This window comes from Procambarus clarkii, chromosome 15 (genome assembly GCF_040958095.1).
Source record: "Procambarus clarkii isolate CNS0578487 chromosome 15, FALCON_Pclarkii_2.0, whole genome shotgun sequence".
NCBI lineage: Eukaryota > Metazoa > Arthropoda > Malacostraca > Decapoda > Cambaridae > Procambarus > Procambarus clarkii.
In genome coordinates this window covers 11,333,559-11,357,366 of record NC_091164.1, presented here as the reverse complement: position 1 = coordinate 11,357,366, position 23,808 = coordinate 11,333,559, and the positions used below count along the sequence as shown (strand labels likewise).

Sequence of the window (23,808 nt, the reverse complement as noted above, 5' to 3'; positions counted from 1 at the left end):
AGCTGGGCTCACACCCTCGACAAAGGCGACTCCGTTACCCTTGACATGGGCAGCATCGGCGACGAAGAGGAGACGTGGCGTGATGAAAAATACAAACAGAAAGTCAAGCCAGCTTTTCGTCTGCCGGCGTCAATCAAAGCGAGACTAGCGGTACGGAAGAAACCCGTTATTACCTGGCGACCCTATACGCGGCAGTTAAGTATGGCTCAGGATATACCTCAAGTCCTTCCAGAAAACTTTCCTGACGCCGTTGAAACTGAAATTCCAGACGATATCAAGGCCGTGATGCTCAGCGATCTCCCGCCCGGCCACTTTGAGGACGAATGCGCCTTTATGTGGCGAACCATCGATAATGATTCTGATTCTATGAAGACGGCTCACTCTACAGTAAGTGACGACCCCCACTATGACATCTGGGTTCAAGACACACAAGTTCAGTCACTCTCACACTACAAAGACGTGAAGCCTCAGTCTCTCGACGTAAAGTTAGAAGAATATGGTTGGCCCAAAGACCCGAGAGCCCAGAGACTGGGGCTTCGCAGGCCGCTGGGAGTTCGCAGGGCAAGATACAAAACCCGAGGCCGCATGCGGTGCCACACTTGCTCCTTGCCTCTGCTCTCCACACCACGGAAGAGTCTCACCTATCCCACCCAACCTCGTCAGAAGTCTTAGTGAAAACTCTGTGTTCGTCGAAGCGATCGTCCGGCGCCTCAGTGAGCACAGTCGATCTCAGGAAAAACCTTATTCCCCCAGCAAGCGGCAGCAGCTAGCCCTGACCCTCCCTCCATTGAGACTGACGGTGAACGGCAGAAGCATCTGCACCAGTAGCCCCGGTTCCCTCGACTCTCAAACTCACTGATTGCCTCAAGAGTCAAGGCTCAAGTGTATGGTTGTGAACTTGGTGTTTAGACTATGTTGGATTGCATATTCCATTTCATACTGATGTAATGATAAAATGTGTGATGATCTTCTGTATAACTTGGGAGGGGAAATCTTCACATGATTTCCTTCCTGACACAATAAGATCTTCGTGCTCTTAGTCTTTCTTGTTGACTTAACTGTTAATTATTCCTCATTGTTATTTCGTTTATATTAAGATATACTGTAACAGAAAAACATAGGATAGGCACTAGCCGCTAAATATCTATATATAGTACAGTTTTTTACTCCTCGATTTTTTTAACGTTTCGTGACTGGTCCTGTGCACAAGATCGAACTTCTCGACCACGTGGACCATTCCCGTCCCAGGTCCTTGATGACTGGCTGAGGTCACCAGCCAGTGTGGGCAGGGCTTATACCGCCCGCCGCTCGAGAATGGAGGTCCTAAATCACAGCCATTATGGCACATTCTGTGTGGCCTTGTTGTTGTTCATGTTTTATACTTGTTGTATTGGAACTGTGTGACCTATGACCACCTTTTCAAAGACGTCGCCACCCGGTTGATTTAGAGAGCAGGTGAGGGCGCCTGCTTACCGTGAGTGAACTTATCTAAATCCAATTTAACTTAGATTTTACCATCCATATGATCTGTAGAACTTAAGGTAAATGTTTAGAAATCTGCTTATACAGTAATGCTACTTTTACAAGAAGCTTTGCTAGTAATGGATATTATTATGATGAGGGAGTGAGGAAGGACGCCTAGAGAAGAAAATACGCCATCCCAAGACGAGTCTTGATGTAAGCAAGAAGGCAAGGAGAAGTCTGTGAAATGGAAATGGATTGGATTTGTACCTCATTAAATTTACGGAAACTGTTAAAAAAAAACTAGAACTGTTGAAGCACTGTATGTTATAATTTGAAGCAAGGAAAAACAAAAGGACATTGAAGTGCGGTAATGTTATAAGAATAGGAGACTTGAGAGCTTACAGGGGAGACAGAAAAGCTTTCGGAATACATAAACCTCTTTTAAGTGCAAAGGTGTTTTGCTGGTCAATGTTAGTAGCTTGAGGGTCAGTAGAATGCTCAACTCTCGGTATGTGTATCAACCACATTTTTCGCTAACAACTTACGTCATGTATCGGTCCTATCACAAATACACCACACCAATTACACTCAGATATATTAACATAATTTTAAGTTAAATAAGACTACTGATAACATACACAATTGCTTTGCCATGATAAGGAAACCTCACCATGAATGTCAGTAATCAGTCCCTTTTTTTCAAGTCATTTTGTTTCCGTTCCTTTATAAAAGACTTCGATTTTAAGTGGTTCACTTTTAATGGGAGTGAATCTATGAGGCGTAAGGGAAATTCCAGAACAAGATCCTCGTTCACAAAGAGCCCTGGGGCCAGAGTCACGAAAGCACTTACGCAAACACTTACGAACCTGTACATCTTTCCTAAATCTTTGGCGGCTTTGTTTCCAATTATTAAACAGTTAATAAACTCCGAAGCACCAGAAGACTGTTTATAACAATAACAACAGTTGATTGGCAAGTTTTCATGCTTGTAAACTGTTTAATAAATATAACCAAAGCCGTCAAAGATTGAGTAAAGATGTACACGTTCGTAAGTGCTTTCGTGAATCTGACCCCTGGAGAGTTAATTCACAAATTCACTTGGAAGAATGCCACATATGATCAGGATTCACCGCTTGCTCCTAATTCTATTGCTGTCAAAGGCCTTACTCACGCTGGGTGATTAAGGCCTTTGAGAGAGAGAGAGAGAGGAGAGAGAGGAGAGAGAGGAGAGAGAGAGAGAGAGAGAGAGAGAGAGAGAGAGAGAGAGAGAGAGAGAGAGAGAGAGAGAGAGAGAGAGAGAGAGAGAGAGAGAGAGAGAGAGAGATAACACCTTAGGTCTCCACCAACATTCTGGGGCACTATTCTCCAACCCGTTCTCGCACTTTCGTATGGTCAATATTGACTTATTAAATACGTGCATTTGTGACATACTAATTTATTGTGACTATTTTAGTTTACCTTGAAAAGCTTCATAGAAAACACCGACCTTACCTAACCTTCCTAGTATGTTAAGATAAGCATCTTATTGCTTCGTAATTACAATTATTACTTAACCTATTAGAGGTATAGGTTAAGTAATAATTGTAATTACGAAGCAATAAGATGCTTATCTTAACATACTAAGAAGGTTAGGTAAGGTCGGTGTTTTCTATGAAGCTTTTCAAGGTAAACTAAAATATTCACAATAAATTAGTGTGTCACATATGCACTTATTTAATAAGTCAATATTGACTGTAAGAAAGTGCGAGAACGGGTTGTATTCTCATCATGGCGCGCCAATCACCCTTGGGGGCCATCCCCCGAACCCTATTTAACCTTGTTGACCAGACCACACACTAGAAGTTGAAGGGACGACGACGTTTAGGGGATAAAACCCTATTTAACCTTCGTCATACCATGGGGCTCTGTTCATACTCATACTAAACCCCCTTACATTGATCTTATCACCAGGCTTTATCATCAATTTCGTCGTGCTTCGACACCATTCCTTTCCCCCGTCCCATCCCAAATTCTTATCCTGATCCCTTCCCAGTGCTATATAGTCGTAATGGCTTGGCGCTCTCCCCTGTTAGTTCCCTCCCTCCCCCTCTTTCCAGTCACATTTGAACTAACGTTGCTCTATTATAACCGATTGATTGATGAAGATTAAGCCACCCAGGAGGTGGCACGGGCATGAATAGCCCGTAATATTATAACCTCTGTATAGTTCATAATCAATCTACAGTAAATATGAGAATATTAACAACGCAAGTTTTGTTTAAAAAAAATTATTATTTGTTTAGTTAGCCTTATATGATCGTGATAAATCGTTTTCTTCTAGATTTGATAGAAATTAAATAAAATTAATACAAAATTTAATAAAATTAATATATTAATTTGTTTTAAAAAATGTATATTCATTGGTTATACCACACTGTTAGTGCAGCTTGTGACTAACATTTCTTAATACCTAGTATATATTTGATTTACTCTTTTATATTTTTGCCTTATGTAAACTTGCTGCAAACAATATATATACATCATCAGGAATATATATACACCGAGAAATGTACCTCGATTTTCGGTGTATATACATTGAGTGTACTTGAGCTCTGAATTATGTCCAGAACTACAGTATACTCGCTGGCTGGCCAGTAAGCTATTGAGGTCGCCTTAAAATAACCCTCCAGACATTGATAGGCCCAACACCAAACCACTTTATATACATCTACAAAAAGACTGAAAGCAAAAAAAAAATGAACTTGACCTCTGAACTTGAGCGTTTAAAGGCGCTCTTCGATGAAAGGACCCGGAAAAATGTGAACGCGGAAAAGCGCATCCAACTCGCTCTCTCTGGTCTATCGGGTGGTGGCGGGAGAACGCTGCTGCAGGCAGCCTAATAATACCGCGCGCAGAGGTTTTAGTGGCGGGAAAACGTCGCTGCAGGCAACCTCACAGCAGAGGTTTTGCTATATCTTGAGGTTGATGCCCTCCACTAGTCCTCCGCCGGTGTCTGGTAATATCTGGGTGTTCCCTGTCTTCATCTCTTTAAGTGTTATTTAAAGATTATAAAAACATTCCAGCATTTGCTCTCAAGGGCTGTTGATACTGTCAAAATAAATCTTTTTTTTTTTTCTCTGGAGAAAATACTGATGTGGTTTCATTAGCCTTATTTCATACGAAGTAGAGTGTTATAAGAAATTTTCTTAAAGGATTTTCTCACGTACTGTTAGAAATGAACTGATCCAAAAGAAAGTGCAGTTTTCTGAATTATCTGCAGAATTATCTGAATACTTAACTTTTTATATTCTAAAGATTCTTTTGTTGGAAAGAGGCATATAGGACAGTGCATTAACTGGATATAGGATAAAAAAAATACAACTACTTGGACGATTCTGATATAAACAAAAATTGTTGGAATTCAAGCTCTAGGGAGAAAAACTAAAACAGGTTAGACAGGTGGGGCGCACCCGTCTCTATACGGCCCGCGGGCCTCTCTGCTTCCACTGCACCTTGAGCACACAGTTAACACTTTCAATTGTATTGGAAATTTACCCCGATTTTGGCTGTGGTGTCTGTTCTATGGGAGGTTCATACAGGTCCCATAGAATATGATTTTGGGGACTGTCAGTTCAGTGGATATCAATTATTGTTATCCTAGGTAGACCATTAGGATGAGTTTTAACAGTCAACTCGAGGAGAAAATAAAGATGTATTACACCATCTTGTATTGGCATTGATATGTCAGCACAGATGTAACTGACACAATACAACTTGCAATATTTATACGTGCCATTGATGAAATAAAGCAGGTAATTGCTTTAGCTTGTGGAATTTCTACTAATAAAAGGAACAATCTAAAGAGGTGATAGTTTTGTTTGGCTCTGGACAAACTAGGCGTTTACTGGACAAGATCTGCGAGGCTGGCTACAGGTGGAGCATCGCAAATGGTGGGTAGGAAAGTAAAGAAAATTAGCTGTGAACGCCAACCACGAGTTTCACATTTCCATTGCATTATTCCTAAGAAACGTCCTGTGTGTATAAAACATTAACCACGGAGAATTCAACAGCTTTTTTTGGGAGAAAATTTGGTCCCTGGGGAAATGCTATATCACACTGATGTTTGATGGCTAAGTCAAAGAGCTGTACTGGAGCACTTTAATGAAATACGTGGTGAAATGAACAAATTTATGGAACAGAAAGGAAAGCATAATAAGTATGAAATGGAGTATAATGAATGGGTTAGAGATCTAGCTTTCATGGTGAAAATCACAGAACTCATAAATAACCTGAACACAAACATTAAAGAATGCAATAAATTTGTCGTTTTTACGACTATTTAGATAAAACTGTCAAGTTTCTGAACAAAAACAAAGTAATCTTGGACACTAACGCTGAGACTCCAGCAAGTCTGCGAGTGGCAACTTGGATAGCCTCTCTCTAAACAAAATTCAACCTGAAGAGAAACGTACGAACCCAAGCAACCTATCTAACAAATATGTTTCCGATCCATAGAAAACGTAGATATTTTTGTAAGCCGTTAATTTTCACAGTAGGTTGCCTTTGTAACGCTAGTTACAACGCGACCTATTAGTTGAGAGTACAACAGGTTGTACACAGCAGAGTAATACAGCAGGGTTTCAAAGTACATTCGTGTGTGTTTTCCCTTGTTTGGTTTCAGGGATCAATGTCCCCATGGCCCCCGTCTCTGCTCAGGGCTACTGGTTGGTGGTCTGGTCAACCAGGCTATTAGACGCCGTAACTTATAAATCACAGCCTGGTTGACGAGGTGTGTGTGTGTGATTTCCTTTTTAACCCATCTACCCCCCTCTCTCTCTTACCTATTCCCCCCCTCCCCGCTATCTCCCCAACATTACCCCTCTCCCTCTCCACCTTTCTCGGCCCCATCTCCTCTCCTTCCTCTCTCTCTCGCCCTTCCCTCCCTCTCCTTCCCTGCCTTCCATTCCAATCCTCCCCTCTCTGATCTCTTCCCTCCCCCACCCCCACCGCTCCTTCCCCTCTCCCCCTCTTCTTTCACCTTCTCCACCTTTCTTTCCCTTCCCTCCTCCACTCCTTCCTCCTCCACCCCTTCCCCTCTCCCTTTCCCCTCACTCCTTCCCCCTCCACCCCCACCCCCCTCTCTCCCTTCCCCCCCTACTCCTTCCCTCCCCCTCTCCATCCCCTCTCAGAAAATTAAATATTTCATTTTTTTTATTAATACATTAGGTACATCTAAGATAGTGCAGCTACCCTAGACTATATGAAGTGGAGTACAGTGTGTCAAAAAAAGCTAACTATGTGATGCTAAAAAATCCCCATCACGCAGGATGGTTAGTCATACAGAGACATGTGATAGGCAGTCTGCACTGGCAGACTCCGGGTGCATTATGAGGATATCATCAACACAAGAGTGAATAAGGTAGCAGTGATAATACAAGTCCCCATCTCGCAGGATGTTAGTCATACAGGGCCATATGTTTAGTAGCCTGCACTGGCAAATTTTGGGTACACTGTGAGGATATCTTCAAGAACATGAGAATGAATAAATTGCAAAGCTCCAGGTACCTCATGCCAACTGGTCTGAAAGGTCTAATAACTGGGCATTCAGTGATGTAGTGCAGGAGATCGTGTCGTAGTTCCTGCTCACAGGGTTTGCAACTGGACACTGAAGTTGATAAACAACTCTACGGGAAAACAAGCATTATTTCAGACTTGACGGAAGGAAAATCGAAGCAAGATTGGAAGTGGGGGAGGAGGGGGGGTAGTTAGATGTTGACATGTCTTAAATTGTGGCACTGGGACTCACCCAAACTGGTCTATTACCTTCACATACCCCCCTCCCTGTTTCATGTGTGAATTGAGCGAGACTAACCCGGAGCGTCGGACCTCCAATCATGGACAGATATACATATACATTTTGGTTAATAACTTTGCCTAGCGCTACAGAATGCATTGCTTCTCTAAAGAAAATAACAGCAATCCCGGTTCATGGCTTCACCAGCGGCCAGCGTCCTAGTTGGCCAGGTCCAATACATACATACAGGGTATTATGACTGAGCGGACACGTACTGGGCCAAGGATCATCATTATGGGGACGCTGGGGACGTTAACCTTGGACCTGTTTCTGGTCGCTGTCATGAATACTGACTGGTCTGTGTTGTATTGTGGTGTACCTGTTGTGGTGTGTTGTGGTGTACCTCTTGTGGTGTGTTGTGGTGTACCTCTTGTGGTGTGTTGTGGTGTACCTCTTGTGGTGTGTTGTGGTGTACCTCTTGTGGTGTGTTGTGGTGTACCTCTTGTGGTGTGTTGTGGTGTACCTGTAGTGTACCTATAGTGTGACAGGGTGTACAAAGACTGCTATACAGCCTTGATAATAAACCAGGTATAACCAAGAGTCTAAACTGGACAGAAGAGTACCCTTCTAACTGGATAAAAATGGCCACGATGAGAAAAAACCACAAAACGCCACGTCACAAGTGAAGAACAACAAGGGTCCAGTACTATATCCAGCACACACACACACACACACACACACACACACACACACTCACACACACACACACACACACACACGCACACGCACACACACACACACACACACACACACACACACACGCGCACACACACACACACACACACACACACACACACACACACACACACACACACACACACACACACACACACACACACGCGCACACACACGCGCGCACACACACACACACACACACACACACACACACACACACACACACACACACACACACACACACACACATACACACACACACAGTACGACGTTGTTTGAACGCCGTAGCAATGTAAACACAGTAAAATGACGTCATGTTTACATAGAGTGTTTGCTAGGATATAGGGGGCCCTTCCCACCAAACACAAGACGAAACTACGACGTTGCTACAACGTCCCACCAAGGCTAACTACGACGTTGCTACAACGTCCCACCAAGGCTAACTACGACGTTGCTACAACGTCCCACCAAGGCTAACTACGACGTTGCTACAACGTCCCACCAAGGCTAACTACGACGTTGCTACAACGTCCCATCAAGGCTAACAACGACGTTGCTACAACGTCCCACCAAGGCTAACTACGACGTTGCTACAACGTCCCACCAAGGCTAACTACGACGTTGCTACAACGTCCCACCAAGGCTAACTACGACGTTGCTACAACGTCCCACCAAGGCTAACTACGACGTTGCTACAACGTCCCACCAAGGCTAACTACGACGTTGCTACAACGTCCCACCAAGGCTAACTACGACGTTGCTACAACGTCCCACCAAACACACGACGTAGTGTGGTGGTGGTGTACCTGTAGTGTGGTGGTGTACCTGTAGTGTGGTGGTGGTGTACCTGTAGTGTTGTGGTGGTGTACCTGTAGTGTGGTGGTGGTGTACCTGTAGTGTGTGGTGGTGTACCTGTAGTGTGTGGTGGTGTACCTGTAGTGTGTCGTGGTGTACCTGTAGTGTGTGGTGGTGTACCTGTAGTGTGTGGTGGTGTACCTGTAGTGTGGTGGTGGTGTACCTGTAGTGTGGTGGTGTACCTGTAGTGTGTGGTGGTGTACCTGTAGTGTGTGGTGGTGTACCTGTAGTGTGGTGGTGGTGTACCTGTAGTGTGGTGGTGGTGTACCTGTAGTGTGGTGGTGGTGTACCTGTAGTGTGGTGGTGGTGTACCTGTAGTGTGGTGGTGGTGTACCTGTAGTGTGTGGTGGTGTACCTGTAGTGTGGTGGTGGTGTACCTGTAGTGTTGTGGTGGTGTACCTGTAGTGTTGTGGTGGTGTACCTGTAGTGTGGTGGTGGTGTACCTGTAGTGTGTGGTGGTGTACCTGTAGTGTGGTGGTGGTGTACCTGTAGTGTGGTGGTGGTGTACCTGTAGTGTGGTGGTGGTGTACCTGTAGTGTGGTGGTGTACCTGTAGTGTGGTGGTGGTGTACCTGTAGTGTGGTGGTGGTGTACCTGCAGTGTGTGGTGGTGTACCTGTAGTGTGTGGTGGTGTACCTGTAGTGTGGTGATGGTGTACCTGTAGTGTGGTGGTGGTGTACCTGTAGTGTGGTGGTGGTGTACCTGTAGTGTGGTGGTGGTGTACCTGTAGTGTGTGGTGGTGTACCTGTAGTGTGTGGTGGTGTACCTGTAGTGTGTGGTGGTGTACCTGTAGTGTGTGGTGTACCTGTAGTGTGGTGGTGGTGTACCTGTAGTGTGGTGGTGGTGTACCTGTAGTGTGGTGGTGGTGTACCTGTAGTGTGGTGGTGGTGTACCTGTAGTGTGGTGGTGTACCTGTAGTGTGGTGGTGGTGTACCTGTAGTGTGGTGGTGGTGTACCTGTAGTGTGGTGGTGGTGGTGTACCTGTAGTGTGGTGGTGGTGTACCTGTAGTGTGGTGGTGGTGTACCTGTAGTGTGGTGGTGGTGTACCTGTAGTGTGGTGGTGGTGTACCTGTAGTGTGGTGGTGGTGTACCTGTAGTGTGGTGGTGTAAATGTAGTGTGGTGCGGAGGAATGAGGCTTCGCTTAGGTAGACCCATTCTCTAGTTTCTGACGTACCGTGAAAAAGTTGTTATTTTGCCAGAAACTTACGAACCAAGTAACCAACTAGCCCATCGAGACCGATGCATAGAAAACGTCAATATTAAGACGCTTTAATGCTTATTATTAGGTTGTATATATTAACGGATTGGTCGATTACGTTAAAAATGCGACGTACTAAGTGAGAGAACGGGTTACGCGAACTTCTGCAGTTACCTCTTATTCGTATGATCTTATAAAAAGCTAATTCTGGAGTCTTGCGTAAAATTAAATAAGAAAACTGCTCAATGAAATCACGACAACGCGACATATCTAGGAGCAAATCCACAAGGGCCGTGACGAGGATTCGAACCTGCGTCCTGGAGCATCCCAGGCGCTGCCTTAATCGAATCCTCATCAAGGCCCTTGTTGATTTGTTCATTTGATGCATCACGCTATTGTGATTTATGTGTGTTATCTAGGAGCAAATTTACGGGGCAGGTCGGTGGGATCGAACTAGGGGTAGATGTGTCTGGGGTGAACCGGGACGCTAGTTCGATGCCGCCGCCCCGCTCCGAAGATTTACTCAAATAAGAAAAGATTTAGAGACATCCAACGAGACTCGTGCCAGACCTTGAGGACTAAAGTATGAGACTAAGTAAGTAATTATCAAAAGAAGGCGCCAAGTCGTGGAGACTATGTAGCACTATGAGAGACTTGAGAGAAATTTATCTCAATGTACATGAAGAGTCGGCATCAAGCAGACATGACAATGACATATTATGATTCAAAAGGTTATTAATAATGTTGATATAGAAATGTTCCATGTGTTAGAACATGAGGACACGGATGGAAGCTTGAGGCAAAGTCAAGCATGAGTCAAAGGGATGATAGAAACAACTTTTTTAACATAAGGATAGTGGACACACAATATACTAGTGGGAGAGATAGCACAAGCTAAGACAGTCAATATGAAAGCAAGCGTGTCGGGAGGAACTGTATTAGACCAACCTGTCCTCCGACAAGGAACGTCGCATTTCGACCAAATGCGTTATATAAGGTTAAAAATTGTCGTACCAGAAAATTGGAAGAGGCTGGCGATTTCATTAGCAGTGACAAAGAGAATACTTAAACAAATATCTTAAGGAATACCTCGCCGACTTAACAAATTCACAAAGACCTGAAAATTGTAGCATTAAATATTATGATAGATATCGTGAGGAGACATTCACATATGGGACTAATAGAACAAGAACTCGGCAATGTGATGTTATAGTGGCTAGAATACGCCTGGGATATAGACGTATCTGGCAGCTTTCTCAAACCCCAAATGTCGAGTACACAATGTGTCAACTTTGCGAAAGAGGAAAACATGCACTCTCTTGAACATTATATTGTAGAATGTCCCATACTGACTGGTTTTCGCCCTCCTGGGCTGAAGCATGTTTAACTCTGTAATTACTATATAAGTACTGGAACACTTGATGATATATTGGACTTGTACCCAAGATTGACCATATAATGTATCAATTATACAATGTATGTATGTGATGTAACTATATAACCCGAGTTTGTAAAAGCATCTTAGTCACCTTCAGTGGTTAAGTGCTAGTTACACACTAGTTTCTCTATCAGCTATCTCACCTTGCCAAAGTAGGTGAGACAAATGTATGTGCATGTGTGTGTTTATATACATATATATGTATATAAATGTATATATATGTATATACATGTATATGTGTGTGTATGTGTATAAAGTATATGTGGAAGCTGATCAGAATTACATTTCACCTTTGTAAATGCACATTAATAACATTATGTAAAAGACATATCAAACACTTTAAATGTAAGGCAGACGTAAATATGCGTATCTATGTATATATGTCTGTAGGTTAGCCTAGCATTTTAAAAGCACTACAATCACCTTCTGCGGTTGATTATTCAATAAATTCCTGAACTATATGTTAAACAGATCTCTCACCCTGTCCATGGAGGACAGAAGAAAATGTATATATGCTGGTTAGTATTGTAAATGTCTGGCCACGTCTGTGGTAGAAAATAATAATAAAAAAAAAAAAACCGCTGGTCCTCACACATGGTAATTATTATTCAGGACGCATACTGCTCTGACCGGAATATAGGATTAATTTATGCGTTTTGTGTAAGTCAATTGGGAGTGATCGTGGCTAAATCTGGACTGTCTTTGTAATGGTGAATGTACCCTGATGACGCGCACGGTTCTCTTGTTTTGCCACTCCGTTAAAAATCCAACGTCCTAACCTAACCTAACCAGACACGTACGACCCCAAGGAACCCACCTAGCCTATCCAAGGAACCCACCTAGCCGCCTATCCACTCCGATGCACAGAAAACGTAGGTATTTATGAGCCGTTACTTTTCATAGTAAGGAACGTCATTTTTGCGGCGGTTTGAATTTCACTACAGGACAGTAACTGTGTGACAGTGTGGGCGACAGTGCACCGCAATTTTGACGCTAAGTGTGAGGACAGGTTGGTAATGAAGCGCAGGTTAAGCAGGTTGTTGTGTCTGGCCGGTGAGAGGCAACACCTGGCTCTCTGGAGCCAAGATCACCTGTTTACATAAAACAATGATGCAATTTGTTAACTTGTTAGCCTCTGATTCTTCCTTACCCTGACTGCCCACTCTCCCCTGCCCTAACTCCGTCACTGCCCCACCCCCCTTCCCTTCCTTACCCCAGGACAACCTCGCCCTTCCCCAGGCCATCCCCCGGTCTTCCGCGCCTTTCCCAACCTATCCTCCTGCAAAAAATGTCGCTTTTCGATCGTATGCGTCACATAAGGCCACATTTTGTCGTACTAGAAAATGGAAGCGGCTGGCGAAAGTGATGTACTGTCCCGTTTTCTGTTTTGGGTCCTCTGGTAAGTTAGATGACACTTTACATGGACCGTTTTCTTGACATTGGAAAACCTTAGGAGGACGGGCTGCCTTTCTGAGTGATGACCTGATCCTCAACACAGCACCCAGGTCAATGATGCCCTGATCCTTAACACAGCACCCAGGTCAATGATGCCCTGATCCTTAACACAGCACCCAGGTCAATGATGCCCTGATCCTTAACACAGCACCCAGGTCAATGATGCCCTGATCCTTAACACAGCACCCGGGTCAATGATGCCCTGATCCTTAACACAGCACCCGGGTCAATGATGCCCTGATCCTTAACACAGCACCCGGGTCAATGATGCCCTGATCCTCAACACAGCACCCAGGTCAATGATGCCCTGATCCTCAACACAGCACCCAGGTCAATGATGCCCTGATCCTCAACACAGCACCCAGGTCAATGATGCCCTGATCCTCAACACAGCACCCAGGTCAATGATGCCCTGATCCTTAACACAGCACCCAGGTCAATGATGCCCTGATCCTTAACACAGCACCCAGGTCAATGATGCCCTGATCCTCAACACAGCACCCAGGTCAATGATGCCCTGATCCTCAACACAGCACCCAGGTCAATGATGCCCTGATCCTCAACACAGCACCCAGGTCAATGATGCCCTGATCCTTAACACAGCACCCAGGTCAATGATGCCCTGATCCTTAACACAGCACCCAGGTCAATGAGAAACATCTGACATTACATTATACAACACATTAATGCTAGGCTGCACATTTTCAATAATTGCAACGAATTAAAACAGAACATAACATTCCATACGAGTCATTCACCGTGTAGCAGATGACATTCACTTTGAAGATGTTATTCACTGTGCAGCAGATGTCATTCACCGTATATCAGTCCAAATCACATGTCCCAATCAATGTGTTCAGATGATATATAATGTTACTAGCTGTTATTTATCGACATCGTTAAGTACTTTACTTTTCACCAAGTTCATATTCATCAGTCAATTTAAAAAATAAACGACTGGAATGTATACAATCAATTTGTATTTGAATGGGTTCATGACTATACAACTAGGATTGTAAATGTTGACAGACCGATTAATGCTCTCTAGAATCTAGATGATAGTCGGGACTAATAAGACCAGGACAAGCTGGTACAGTTAGGTCCTTGACGTATGCATGTCGTGGAACACTATTTTATGAGTAGACTGTCCCAGGCAAGAATTTTTGGTAGTATGTGTGTTTTAGGAGTGATCTGGCATCCCCGTTCTATCAGGTGCGATGGACCTTCGCCGTTCTTGACCTAAATTCACGAAGTTCCATGTATTTCTTCGTAAGTAGGTTTGCTACGAAGGTTCCTAAGTGCCGGCTAAGAACGCGCCAAAGGGAGATTCAGAGAAGTAAACTTTCGAAGATTTCTAAGTAGTTCACTTAGGTCTCGCTAGATGTCACTAGGCTTTTAGTTTGGCCAATCAGAGAGAAGGTAACATTTTTCATCTTACAGCTGTAGCCAATCATGACGCTTGCATATCGAAGCTTATCCGGGACCACTTGCTGCTTATTTACGTCGAATTTTCTTATAAAATTTGTACATTTCGAAGTAAAACTGTTTTTTTTCAACTTTTACAGTCAGCACCGTCATTGTAGTAAACAAATGTTACATTTTTTGTTTAACTACGTAATTCTAAGACATAGTGTATGGCTTCCTTTGTCGCTCCCAAGATTTGAGAAGCGATGGTATTTATTTACGTATATATTTACCTAAATTTACCCAAGAGCCACTAACTATCTAATGGCCTCGACGAGGACAAAAAACCGGGGGCTTGTTAAGTCCCGCCAATTGTCCTAATGATATTTTCTAGCTGGATTTTGGCATTTACGGCTCAGTGGGAAGGCGGTTCCAGTGGGTTTATAACCATCTGGGTAGAAAAAAAATCTGTTTTCAGTCCTACTTGAGAGGACACTCTCCAACACTATATCTGTGATTGCCCTGTTATCAGTGACTAGTATACCAAATGGTATGAGGTACTTCGAGTTCTGTAATTACTTCATACACAGGAATATTGGAAGATATTTTTGTGCAGACCCAGATTTTGCCAGTGGGGGCTAATAGATCAGCCTTACATATTTTGTTCTCTCCTGATTCCATGTATGACTGGCCGTCCTGTGAGGTGGGGAAGTTGGATGAGCTTGTAGCTGGTTTTTGATCTACACTGTGTGGTCCTTCATACAGAATAGGAAAGCAGCACATTGTTGTGCATACCTAAGCATGTTAAAAAATACATTGTTTGAGAGAAGTCTTGTAGAAACTGGTAAGAGTAATTATTATATAATGTTTCCATGAATCAGTGCTTACCTCTTGTGAAAATCGTGAAGTTGTTGTTTAGTCATAGTTGATTTGTTTTTTGTATTGAGGCTGGTATTTTCTCTCTTGATTCCATGTATGCCTAACCATCCTGTGAGATGGGAGTATTAGATGAACTTATAGCTAGTTTTTTTTATCTACACTGTGTAATCTTCCATATAGAATAGGTTAGCAGCACATTGCTGTGTATACCTAAGTTTCTTAATAAAAAAAAATCAGTAATAAAGATGTTAAATTATACCTTGTATTATTATCAGTATTATCCTTATTAAATCATGTTAACTATGGATCACCAATATCTCATGTTGTTATGTAATAGTCATATTTCTTTTGAATCATTCATTAAATTGTGCAGTATGTCTTAATTTGTTCACTTCTTTGCATACACTGTACAGTACAAAAAGCTATAATAAAAATAAACCAGTAATATTTATTTCATTATATTTATATTTAATTAACTGCATCAATATTTTTACAGCTTTGATATCCCCAGAGTCAAACTTAATCTGTGTAAACACTATGCAAATAAAGGGACCTAGTCTATGGAACTCACTCCCTAACGAGTTGAAAAGCTGTCCAATATTTGCCTCATTCAAAAACAAAATCAAAAAGTACCTAATTTCATCTTCATAGTTTCCTGCCTTGTGCTTTATTCAAAATCCTATATTTGCCTCATTTTTATTCCTATATTTCCTACATGTGCCTTCCTATATTTGACTATATTCTATATTTGCCTCATTGAAAAACAAAACCAAAAAGGGCCTAATTTCATCTTCATAGTTTCCTACCTTGTGCTTTAAAATTGCACTGTATCTAGTGCTACCAATCCCCCAATTTTTATGTACCTAATCCAAACAACTTTACCATTGTGATCATTGCTGTCTTCTTATATGTGCTATCAAAATGCTGTATTGTGCCTATTAATTTTAGTTAAATTACAAATCAAGCTTCAATGCAATCAATCGGAGCTACTGATGTGCTTTAATATACCTACTAATATAATCTCTCTCATCTCATTTTTATTTGCAATGTACCTGTTATCATTTTATAAATTTTGTTAGAATTTACCTACTTAAAATTATTTGTTAGGTTAAGGACCTGCCCGAAACGCTGCGCGTATTAGTGGCTTTACAAGAATGTAAACACCATGCTATGTATCCTCACAAACCCAATGTACCTTCTTGTATATATATAAATAAATAAATAAATTACTTATTGTTACACAGCTAAATTGTGTAACAGGAAGAGGTCTTGAACCCCTACTTCCCTCTCTCTTTTTTAACAGGTCATAATAGTCCATACAGTCATAATTATAGGTTTAAATATTCAATGAGAGAAGTTTTTGAAGTTTTTACCCATCTTACCTAACATCATTTGTGCAGTGGGGCATTTATTGATAGTAAATGCTCCCACCAGCCACCTTCTCTCATATTTCATGTTCACCAGTGTTTATTTACTTAATAACTACTGGTATAATATCTTGCTATTATAAAAACTAATTCTAATATCATAAAAGACATTTACTACAAGTTTCAAGCAGAGAATGCATATATAACACGAAGGACTCCTCTCTTCACGAGATTCGCCAACTAATAATCTTTTGTTTAAATAAAATCGATCCTTCGTGTTGTGTAGTAGAGAAAAATTGAGTTATATCCAGTTTACGTAAATCTACGAGTGGTCGATAGCACTTTTAGCTGACGGACCAAATTTACGAAGGTTTTCCTCCTAAGTGTGCCTATCTGAATACCGACGTAGCCGCCACGAAGGCCCTAAGAAGGAAAAACATTCGTAAGTACCTTCGTGTATCTGGCCCCTTGCCCTCTTACTCCAACCCGTCCTCTTAAAAAGAACGTCACTTTTGGCCCGTATGCGCGATATGGCTAAATTTGGACGTAATTTGAAATGAAATCGACTCACAAAAGTGACGTTCTGTTCCGTTTTCTGTTTGAGTCGTCCTGCCTACGCGCAGAGGCTATAAGAGGACACTTTAAATTAACGTTTTTCATAACGTTTTGAAACTTTATAAGAATTTCCTGCCCACCTAACCTATCAGAGGACCCTTAACTTACTGTTGTTGAAAAAAAAAAATCCAAATTTGTTTTCATTTTTTTTTCATTTTCAAATTACGTCCAAATTCGGCCATACGGGCAAACGGCCAAAAGCGACGTTCTTTTTAAGAGGACAGGTTGGTCTAGTGGTCTAGAGTACACTATAGACCCTAGACTAGAACTAGGGTATGACCAAATTTGGATTTTTTTTTTTCAACAACAGTAAGTTAAGGGTCCTCTGATAGGTTAGGTGGGCAGGAAATTCTTATAAAGTTTCAAAACGTTATGAAAAACGTTAATTTAAAGTGTCCTCTTATAGCCTCTGCGCGTAGGCAGGACGACTCAAACAGAAAACGGAACAGAACGTCACTTTTGTGAGTCGATTTCATTTCAAATTACGTCCAAATTTAGCCATATCGCGCATACGGGCCAAAAGTGACGTTCTTTTTAAGAGGACGGGTTGACTAGACAATGTAGGAACTTGAGCCCAGTAACTTGGCCACAGCAACCTATCCTAGCCTGTAACAGAACCAATACTACCCCACCTACCATTTCATAATGGTTAGCGTAAGTCCAGAGATGGACGAGTGATGTAGGCTACAAAGTCACAGCGTGAACAACTGTACCCCTCACCGCTGCTTAATGTACCCTATACCCCACCGCGACCTCCCGTAGGAGATTATTCCTTCGCGCAAATAATCGGCTACACAATTATCCACCATCGAGAGTACCACCTAATTATATGGTTAATTAGCGGTACACATTCCTAGAGTTCACCACACCCGCTCACATGTAGAGCAACCTGTCCTCTCAATCTCAAATGGTTCGTAATTTATATAAACGACCAAATCTTCTACAACTTCACGAGTTACAGCCCCGCTCCTGTGCCAGGTAAGTAAACTACGGGTTCACCACAGCCCGTGCTACTTGGAACTTTTGTTCCAAGTAGCGAATCTTAAAACAATAACAACATGTACAACTTGCCTACTACATACACCGTTTTATATTTCCCCAATATATAATTCAACGCAAAAGAGAAAAGTATATAACAATGGAACATTCCTTTGGCCAAGAAGTCGTCGGAGTACAGCATCCCAGGACGAGAGACGAATTAATCTCTAGAACGAATAATGATTTAAATATAAACGATAACTGCACTTACCTTGGGTGCAATGGCGACGTCAAGGGGGTCCTGTAGCGTAAGGATTAATCTCTCGACTCTTAATTAACTTGATTGTGACCCTTGTCGCTGTAATTAGGAATATTTCATAAAAAAAACTTATTCTAAATTATTTACTCGTAGATAATTATTGTCACTGATTCTACGACAAAATTAATTACGTACAGAATTACGATCGAATATTAAACACAACATTATTTACCTGATAATTACCATATGATTTGTTGTTCACATCTGTGGACGGTCATGCTCTTCAAGGAGCGTTTACTGATTGTATGAGAATCACATCATACTAATTGTAAAATGTGCTTAATCTACGTGAACACAATGGAATTGATTGTCCGGTGTGCGTCTTGGGTGGTAGCTTAACAAGACAAGTTAATACTGGACCCCGCACATATATTTTCTTCAATGGCGAAAAGATGGCGGCCAGTTAACCTGCCCCAAGGAACACCGGCGTACAGGGTTTTCACGGTCCACTCACGATCGTACGAGTTCCCCACCGTCCGGCGATATCTTGAACCGTATAACCGGAGCTGGTAGTTAATATTCGACCAATTGTAGCTCCTTAAACGTTGTCAGGAGGGTGATAACGAGTTACAAGACGGCCGCTCACTGACAGCTCTAAGGGCAGTCTGAGGCGCCTCCTGGCGAAGGCTCGCCGCCCCTGTACTAAACCGTTGCCAATTGAACATTATTAGGAATTAATTATTGTCATTGTGAATTTACGTCTTTATTTATTCTAATGGTTAATTATTTATTCAACTGTTATCCTAAATGAATATATAACTGACACGAAATTATTATATATATATATATATATATATATATATATATATATATATATATATATATATATATATATATATATATATATATATATATATGTCTTTCTGATATTAGCCTAGTCTAGTGGTGGCATCATATCAGACGGGAATTTATGTAATTTTAGTATTAATTTTGTATACTTATCTAACTATTGGAATCATGCTGGTTTTAATGTCTTGACACACCAGATGACCTCTCTGGTGATTATAGCAGTTAAAGTGTTATATAAAATTGTTTATTAATGATTTGGTGACGAATGTAAACTGCAAAGTGATTTTAGTTTGTCACCCATGGTTTAAGAGTTCTGTTCTAAAGTCCTATTCTGGAAGCTTGTGGACCTCGTATGTCACGTTATCTGAGTTCTCATGCCAATATGTACTATTTAGAGTCTAATATAAAAAAATTAAGAATTTTTAAATGAGTAAATTAATAATATGAACAGTGGAATAATTTTCCGTAATAACATGATGAATTAAAATTTATTAATAAGATCAAAATATAGTTTCCTCAGATGGTTCTAGACCTGATGTATTGGTCAAACCTCAAGAGAATATTCTAACTGATAGGTACATCTGCAAGGTGACTACATTGAATGGAAGAATCAAGCAGGGTACCACCCGATTCTAGTATTATCAGTATACTGAGTAATTGTAAATAGGCTGCGAATGGGAGTTTTGCCATGTTAATGTGAAAAGATGTACATCTTGTGAGGTCAGTGCCACAAGGTTTTTTGTGAATGAAAAGGTCAATGACAAGTTATTTTTTGAAGTCGAAGGAGTATAAAAGCTATGATTTGTTCAGGAGTGTCTAAAGTATTTTCACATGAAAAAAGTAGTGTTTCTTAGGCTTCAGATTTAGTTTCCTATTTATTATTACATGTTTAATTATTAAAATATTCTTGTAATAAGCTGTTTCTCTTTTATTAGGCTTGTGTATGCAAGGCCGAAGCATAGCCTAGCTAGAACTACTTTCTTTCTCATTTTGCTTGATGCTTTTTTATATAATTACTATTTCATTTTGTAATAGATAACAGGTAGAATGTTTGAGATGATTGGTATGGTACACCAAGGGTAGATTTTATTTATTGGCCACTGTGCGGGCCTCAAAATCACTGAGAATAAAAATTGGTAATAAAGAATGAAAAGTTATTGGTAGACATTTTACTCTGCTTAGAATATTTTAAGCTTTCAATGTATTTTTAAAACATAATTTGTCTGCTATTTCAATGCCAATTATACCCATATGACGAGGTACAGATACCACAGATGGAAGGTTTTATTTGTAATGTACATTCCGCGTCATTGCTGGAAGTGAATAAAATATACAAATCTGTATTTTTTTTTTTTTTTGTAGGAATATTCCTGCATGGGCCCTAAGCCTCTGGCTAGCCCACTAAGTGTTACTAGGCTTTCGCTTCTGTCTTTCTTAGGTGGTATATGAGTATTTATGACTAGTATGTTCGTTTGAGTAAGATTATGTTCAATATGTTTAACAACTTCTTCTGCTCTGTTAAATCTCACTTCAAATCTTATTTGGTTTGTAACTCTACACTGTGTTAGATGATGTTCCAGTGGTCTGTCGGGCATTTCTTCAGTGTTGACATATCCTCCCATCTTCTGGAACCTGCAATTCTATTTCCCATTCACGTGGATATCCAAGCCTGATGCGATGTAAGATTACTTCTGTTGTCCGATTATTCCCTTTTTATCAAAATAAGTGGTTAGTAGTTGGTTTGTAGATCTAATGATCCACAGAAGGCTACTTTTCTCCCACTTGCCCAATCTACACTTGAAACCTGGTTTGGTTTTGTATTAATCCATCAACCACGGGAGAGTTATTAAGACCACCGCAATAATTTACTAACCAAACATTGTAAGTATTCTGTAGTCCTGAACTATGTGCACAGTAAATTCTGTTTATATACCGAGAAGCAGGGTTTTCCTCTGTGTATGCATCTTCTGCTTGAAACTGTCCAGATAGTAACCTTATATAACGGTCGTAGTCAACTTGTTCTTCAGATCATCAGCCCTATTTCCGAAGGTGTGTGTGTGTGTGCGCGCGCGCGCTGCAGTGGCATGTACTCCTAAGATGCAAGGTAAGCATTGCTCAATTATATGGAATTGAAAATTTGTCCCTCAAATGTGGAATATTCTATTTGGAGTAACTTCATCAGCTCTATTGCAAAATAAAATTACATTGCCAGACGTAGGATGAAAATAAGTTAACTTGTTACCCTCTCCCCCCCATCCCCCTTCCTCCAAAATCATGTAAATAAGATTTAGATTAATCTAATATATTGTGGAAAACATTCTGATGCTGGAATCATGGAATATGTCCCCAAATAGTATTTGTTATTCTCCGAGTTGGGAGGGACCGGCAGCAAGCACCACCATTACCAATTCATTAAAGTCTATCGAATTCATATCCGTAAATAATAATTATCTAACCATTTTTTTCCAGTTTCAAACTTTACTAGACTATTAGATTCATTATCGTAGAACTTGAATGATGATATTGTAAATCTGGAATAATAAAATAAATATTGTAATAGACTTTTCTCACATCTTTTGGAATTTGTTTTGAAAGATGATATGACCAGCTGGGTCATGTCAACACATGAAACTCAGTTGTCTTTGAGAGCGGTGGGGCGCCGCACGCATTTGTTTAGGTTTATTACCTCTCACACTGAAAACACGGTCCCAGTGGCCACATTGAGTTAGTTGTTGGGAATTGTCTTCCGTTTTCAAGTGATAAAAGTGCATTTACGGATATAAAGGACTGTCAAATATACAGAATTATTGCAAGATCTTCAGAGCAAGCCAGACAGAATTGTACAGCAAAGTTAATGATAATTTTGTTCAGTAGCCAAGAAGAATTCCATTGAACTCCGTTTAAAAATAGTAAGTAAAAATTTTTTTTGTTAAATTGATACCAAAGTTATTAATGTTCATGTTTCAACTTCATCAAAGCTGAATCAACATTGTCATGTCAGATGAACTAACATTGCATCAACATTCATGTCAAGATGAATCAACATTGCCATTTGTTTTCCCGAGCGCTTGATCAGGTCTGGATCAATATCCTCCAAATGGTTCAGGATCTTACAAGTTTCGACGAGATAAGCTGCGTCATGTATAGTTTGCAGTGTTACTCCTGTGGCCCTCCACCGTTCCTGGCACAAGAGTCCTAAGTTCTGGGATGATTTGTGTCGCCTGGTATTGAATTTTCTAACGCATATATACCCTTCTGATGGTGAGGTTTCCATGCTTAAATACAATAATTAAAGTAAAGGCGCACCAAAGTTTTGTACAGTTCAATAACTTTTTCTTTCAAGTCAATTATATTGGCAAAACATATAGAATAAAATTCACTTAAAAGTGTGTCTCATTGTAACATTGCCATCGGTGTACTTTGTACACCGCTGTATACGAATATTAAATTAGTATGGCAGTGTAGTCATACTGGATTATCGTTTAATAATTATCCAAAATTAATGTTCTAAATGAAGAGAACCGGTGGGAGTAGCACTAGGCTAGACGCTGCGGCTGCAGACTGACTCAAAGCCTTTGAACATTTTAACACTTACTGACGGTCGCCAACCCTCTCATAAGACTTTTTTTTATCTTTATTTAAGAAAATACAATATAAAAAGACTTGCTGCCTTAAATGTTTTGTATGAAATAAGTCAGTGGATAGAAAAGATATACATCGACAGGCGTACCCAGTTTATTTGTATTCCTGGACTATGTTGAGGACTAAATTATACTTGGTCGATCATTAAGCTGCTGTTGTGGTCTTAATGACGCTCATAAGGTTGTTAAGTGGTGTTAATATATGGCCTATCTGAAGTTTTTTCCTCCAGATTTCTTTAATGAACCTGTAAAATTGTATGACATGATTTGGTTTCGAAACGGGAACGCTGATATTAGGCAATTCCCATTACAATTTTTTTGCGATGGAAAGATCTTCCAGTATTCGTGCTACTTTTCATTCCCAAGTATTTTGTGCCAATATTGGATAAATTATAGTTAATCGAGTTTCGGTCTTGTCTTAATACTAGGATTGTGTTCGGACTTGTGGTTGGCAATTTTATAAATACACCGACGTCTAATATTAAAGCCTGTATTACGTACTTGAAGTTCCTGCCAAGACGCATGCTAAGTAAATTTTGTATACACGTTTGTTATAACAGAGTTGAGCGTTATTTTAACAGTTGCTTAATCAGCGCCATCCCCCCTTCTCGGCTGCTATGAAGGTACGTTTATCACATTGTATAGGTGTAAAAATGTATACCAAATGTAGCCTATAAATTTGTATGTGGATCTGTAATTATGCTCTAAAGTAAAATCAAAATTCCAATGTATTACAATGTCTTTCAGTAAAGTTAAAAGTTTTGGGGAAAAAAATACAAAAATATGGAAGAAATTTTGCTCATGTTTGACAAAAGATTATTATTAATTAGAATTTGGGAACCAACTTTCAGGAGGTTGACGTTCACATTCTTAAATATGATCTTTAACCGACAAATTA

At 40.7% G+C, this 23,808-nt stretch overlaps 1 protein-coding gene and 1 long non-coding RNA gene across 2 annotated transcripts in view; both read left to right on the top strand.

Moving 5' to 3' along the window:
* The window catches only part of LOC123759108 (bestrophin-4), a 112,004-nt gene extending 109,242 nt beyond the window's left edge, over positions 1–2,762 (top strand). The window contains 2 exon segments of the mRNA XM_045743968.2: positions 1–642; positions 644–2,762. Coding sequence (XP_045599924.1) covers positions 1–642; positions 644–859 — 858 coding nt within the window. The 3' untranslated portion in view covers positions 860–2,762.
* A 19,178-nt stretch (positions 2,763–21,940) lies between these two features.
* The window catches only part of LOC138364899 (uncharacterized), a 52,547-nt gene continuing 50,679 nt past the window's right edge, over positions 21,941–23,808 (top strand). Inside the window, exon 1 of the long non-coding RNA XR_011228617.1 lies at positions 21,941–22,178. This is a non-coding gene — a long non-coding RNA (uncharacterized lncRNA). The remainder of the gene's footprint in view (positions 22,179–23,808) is intronic.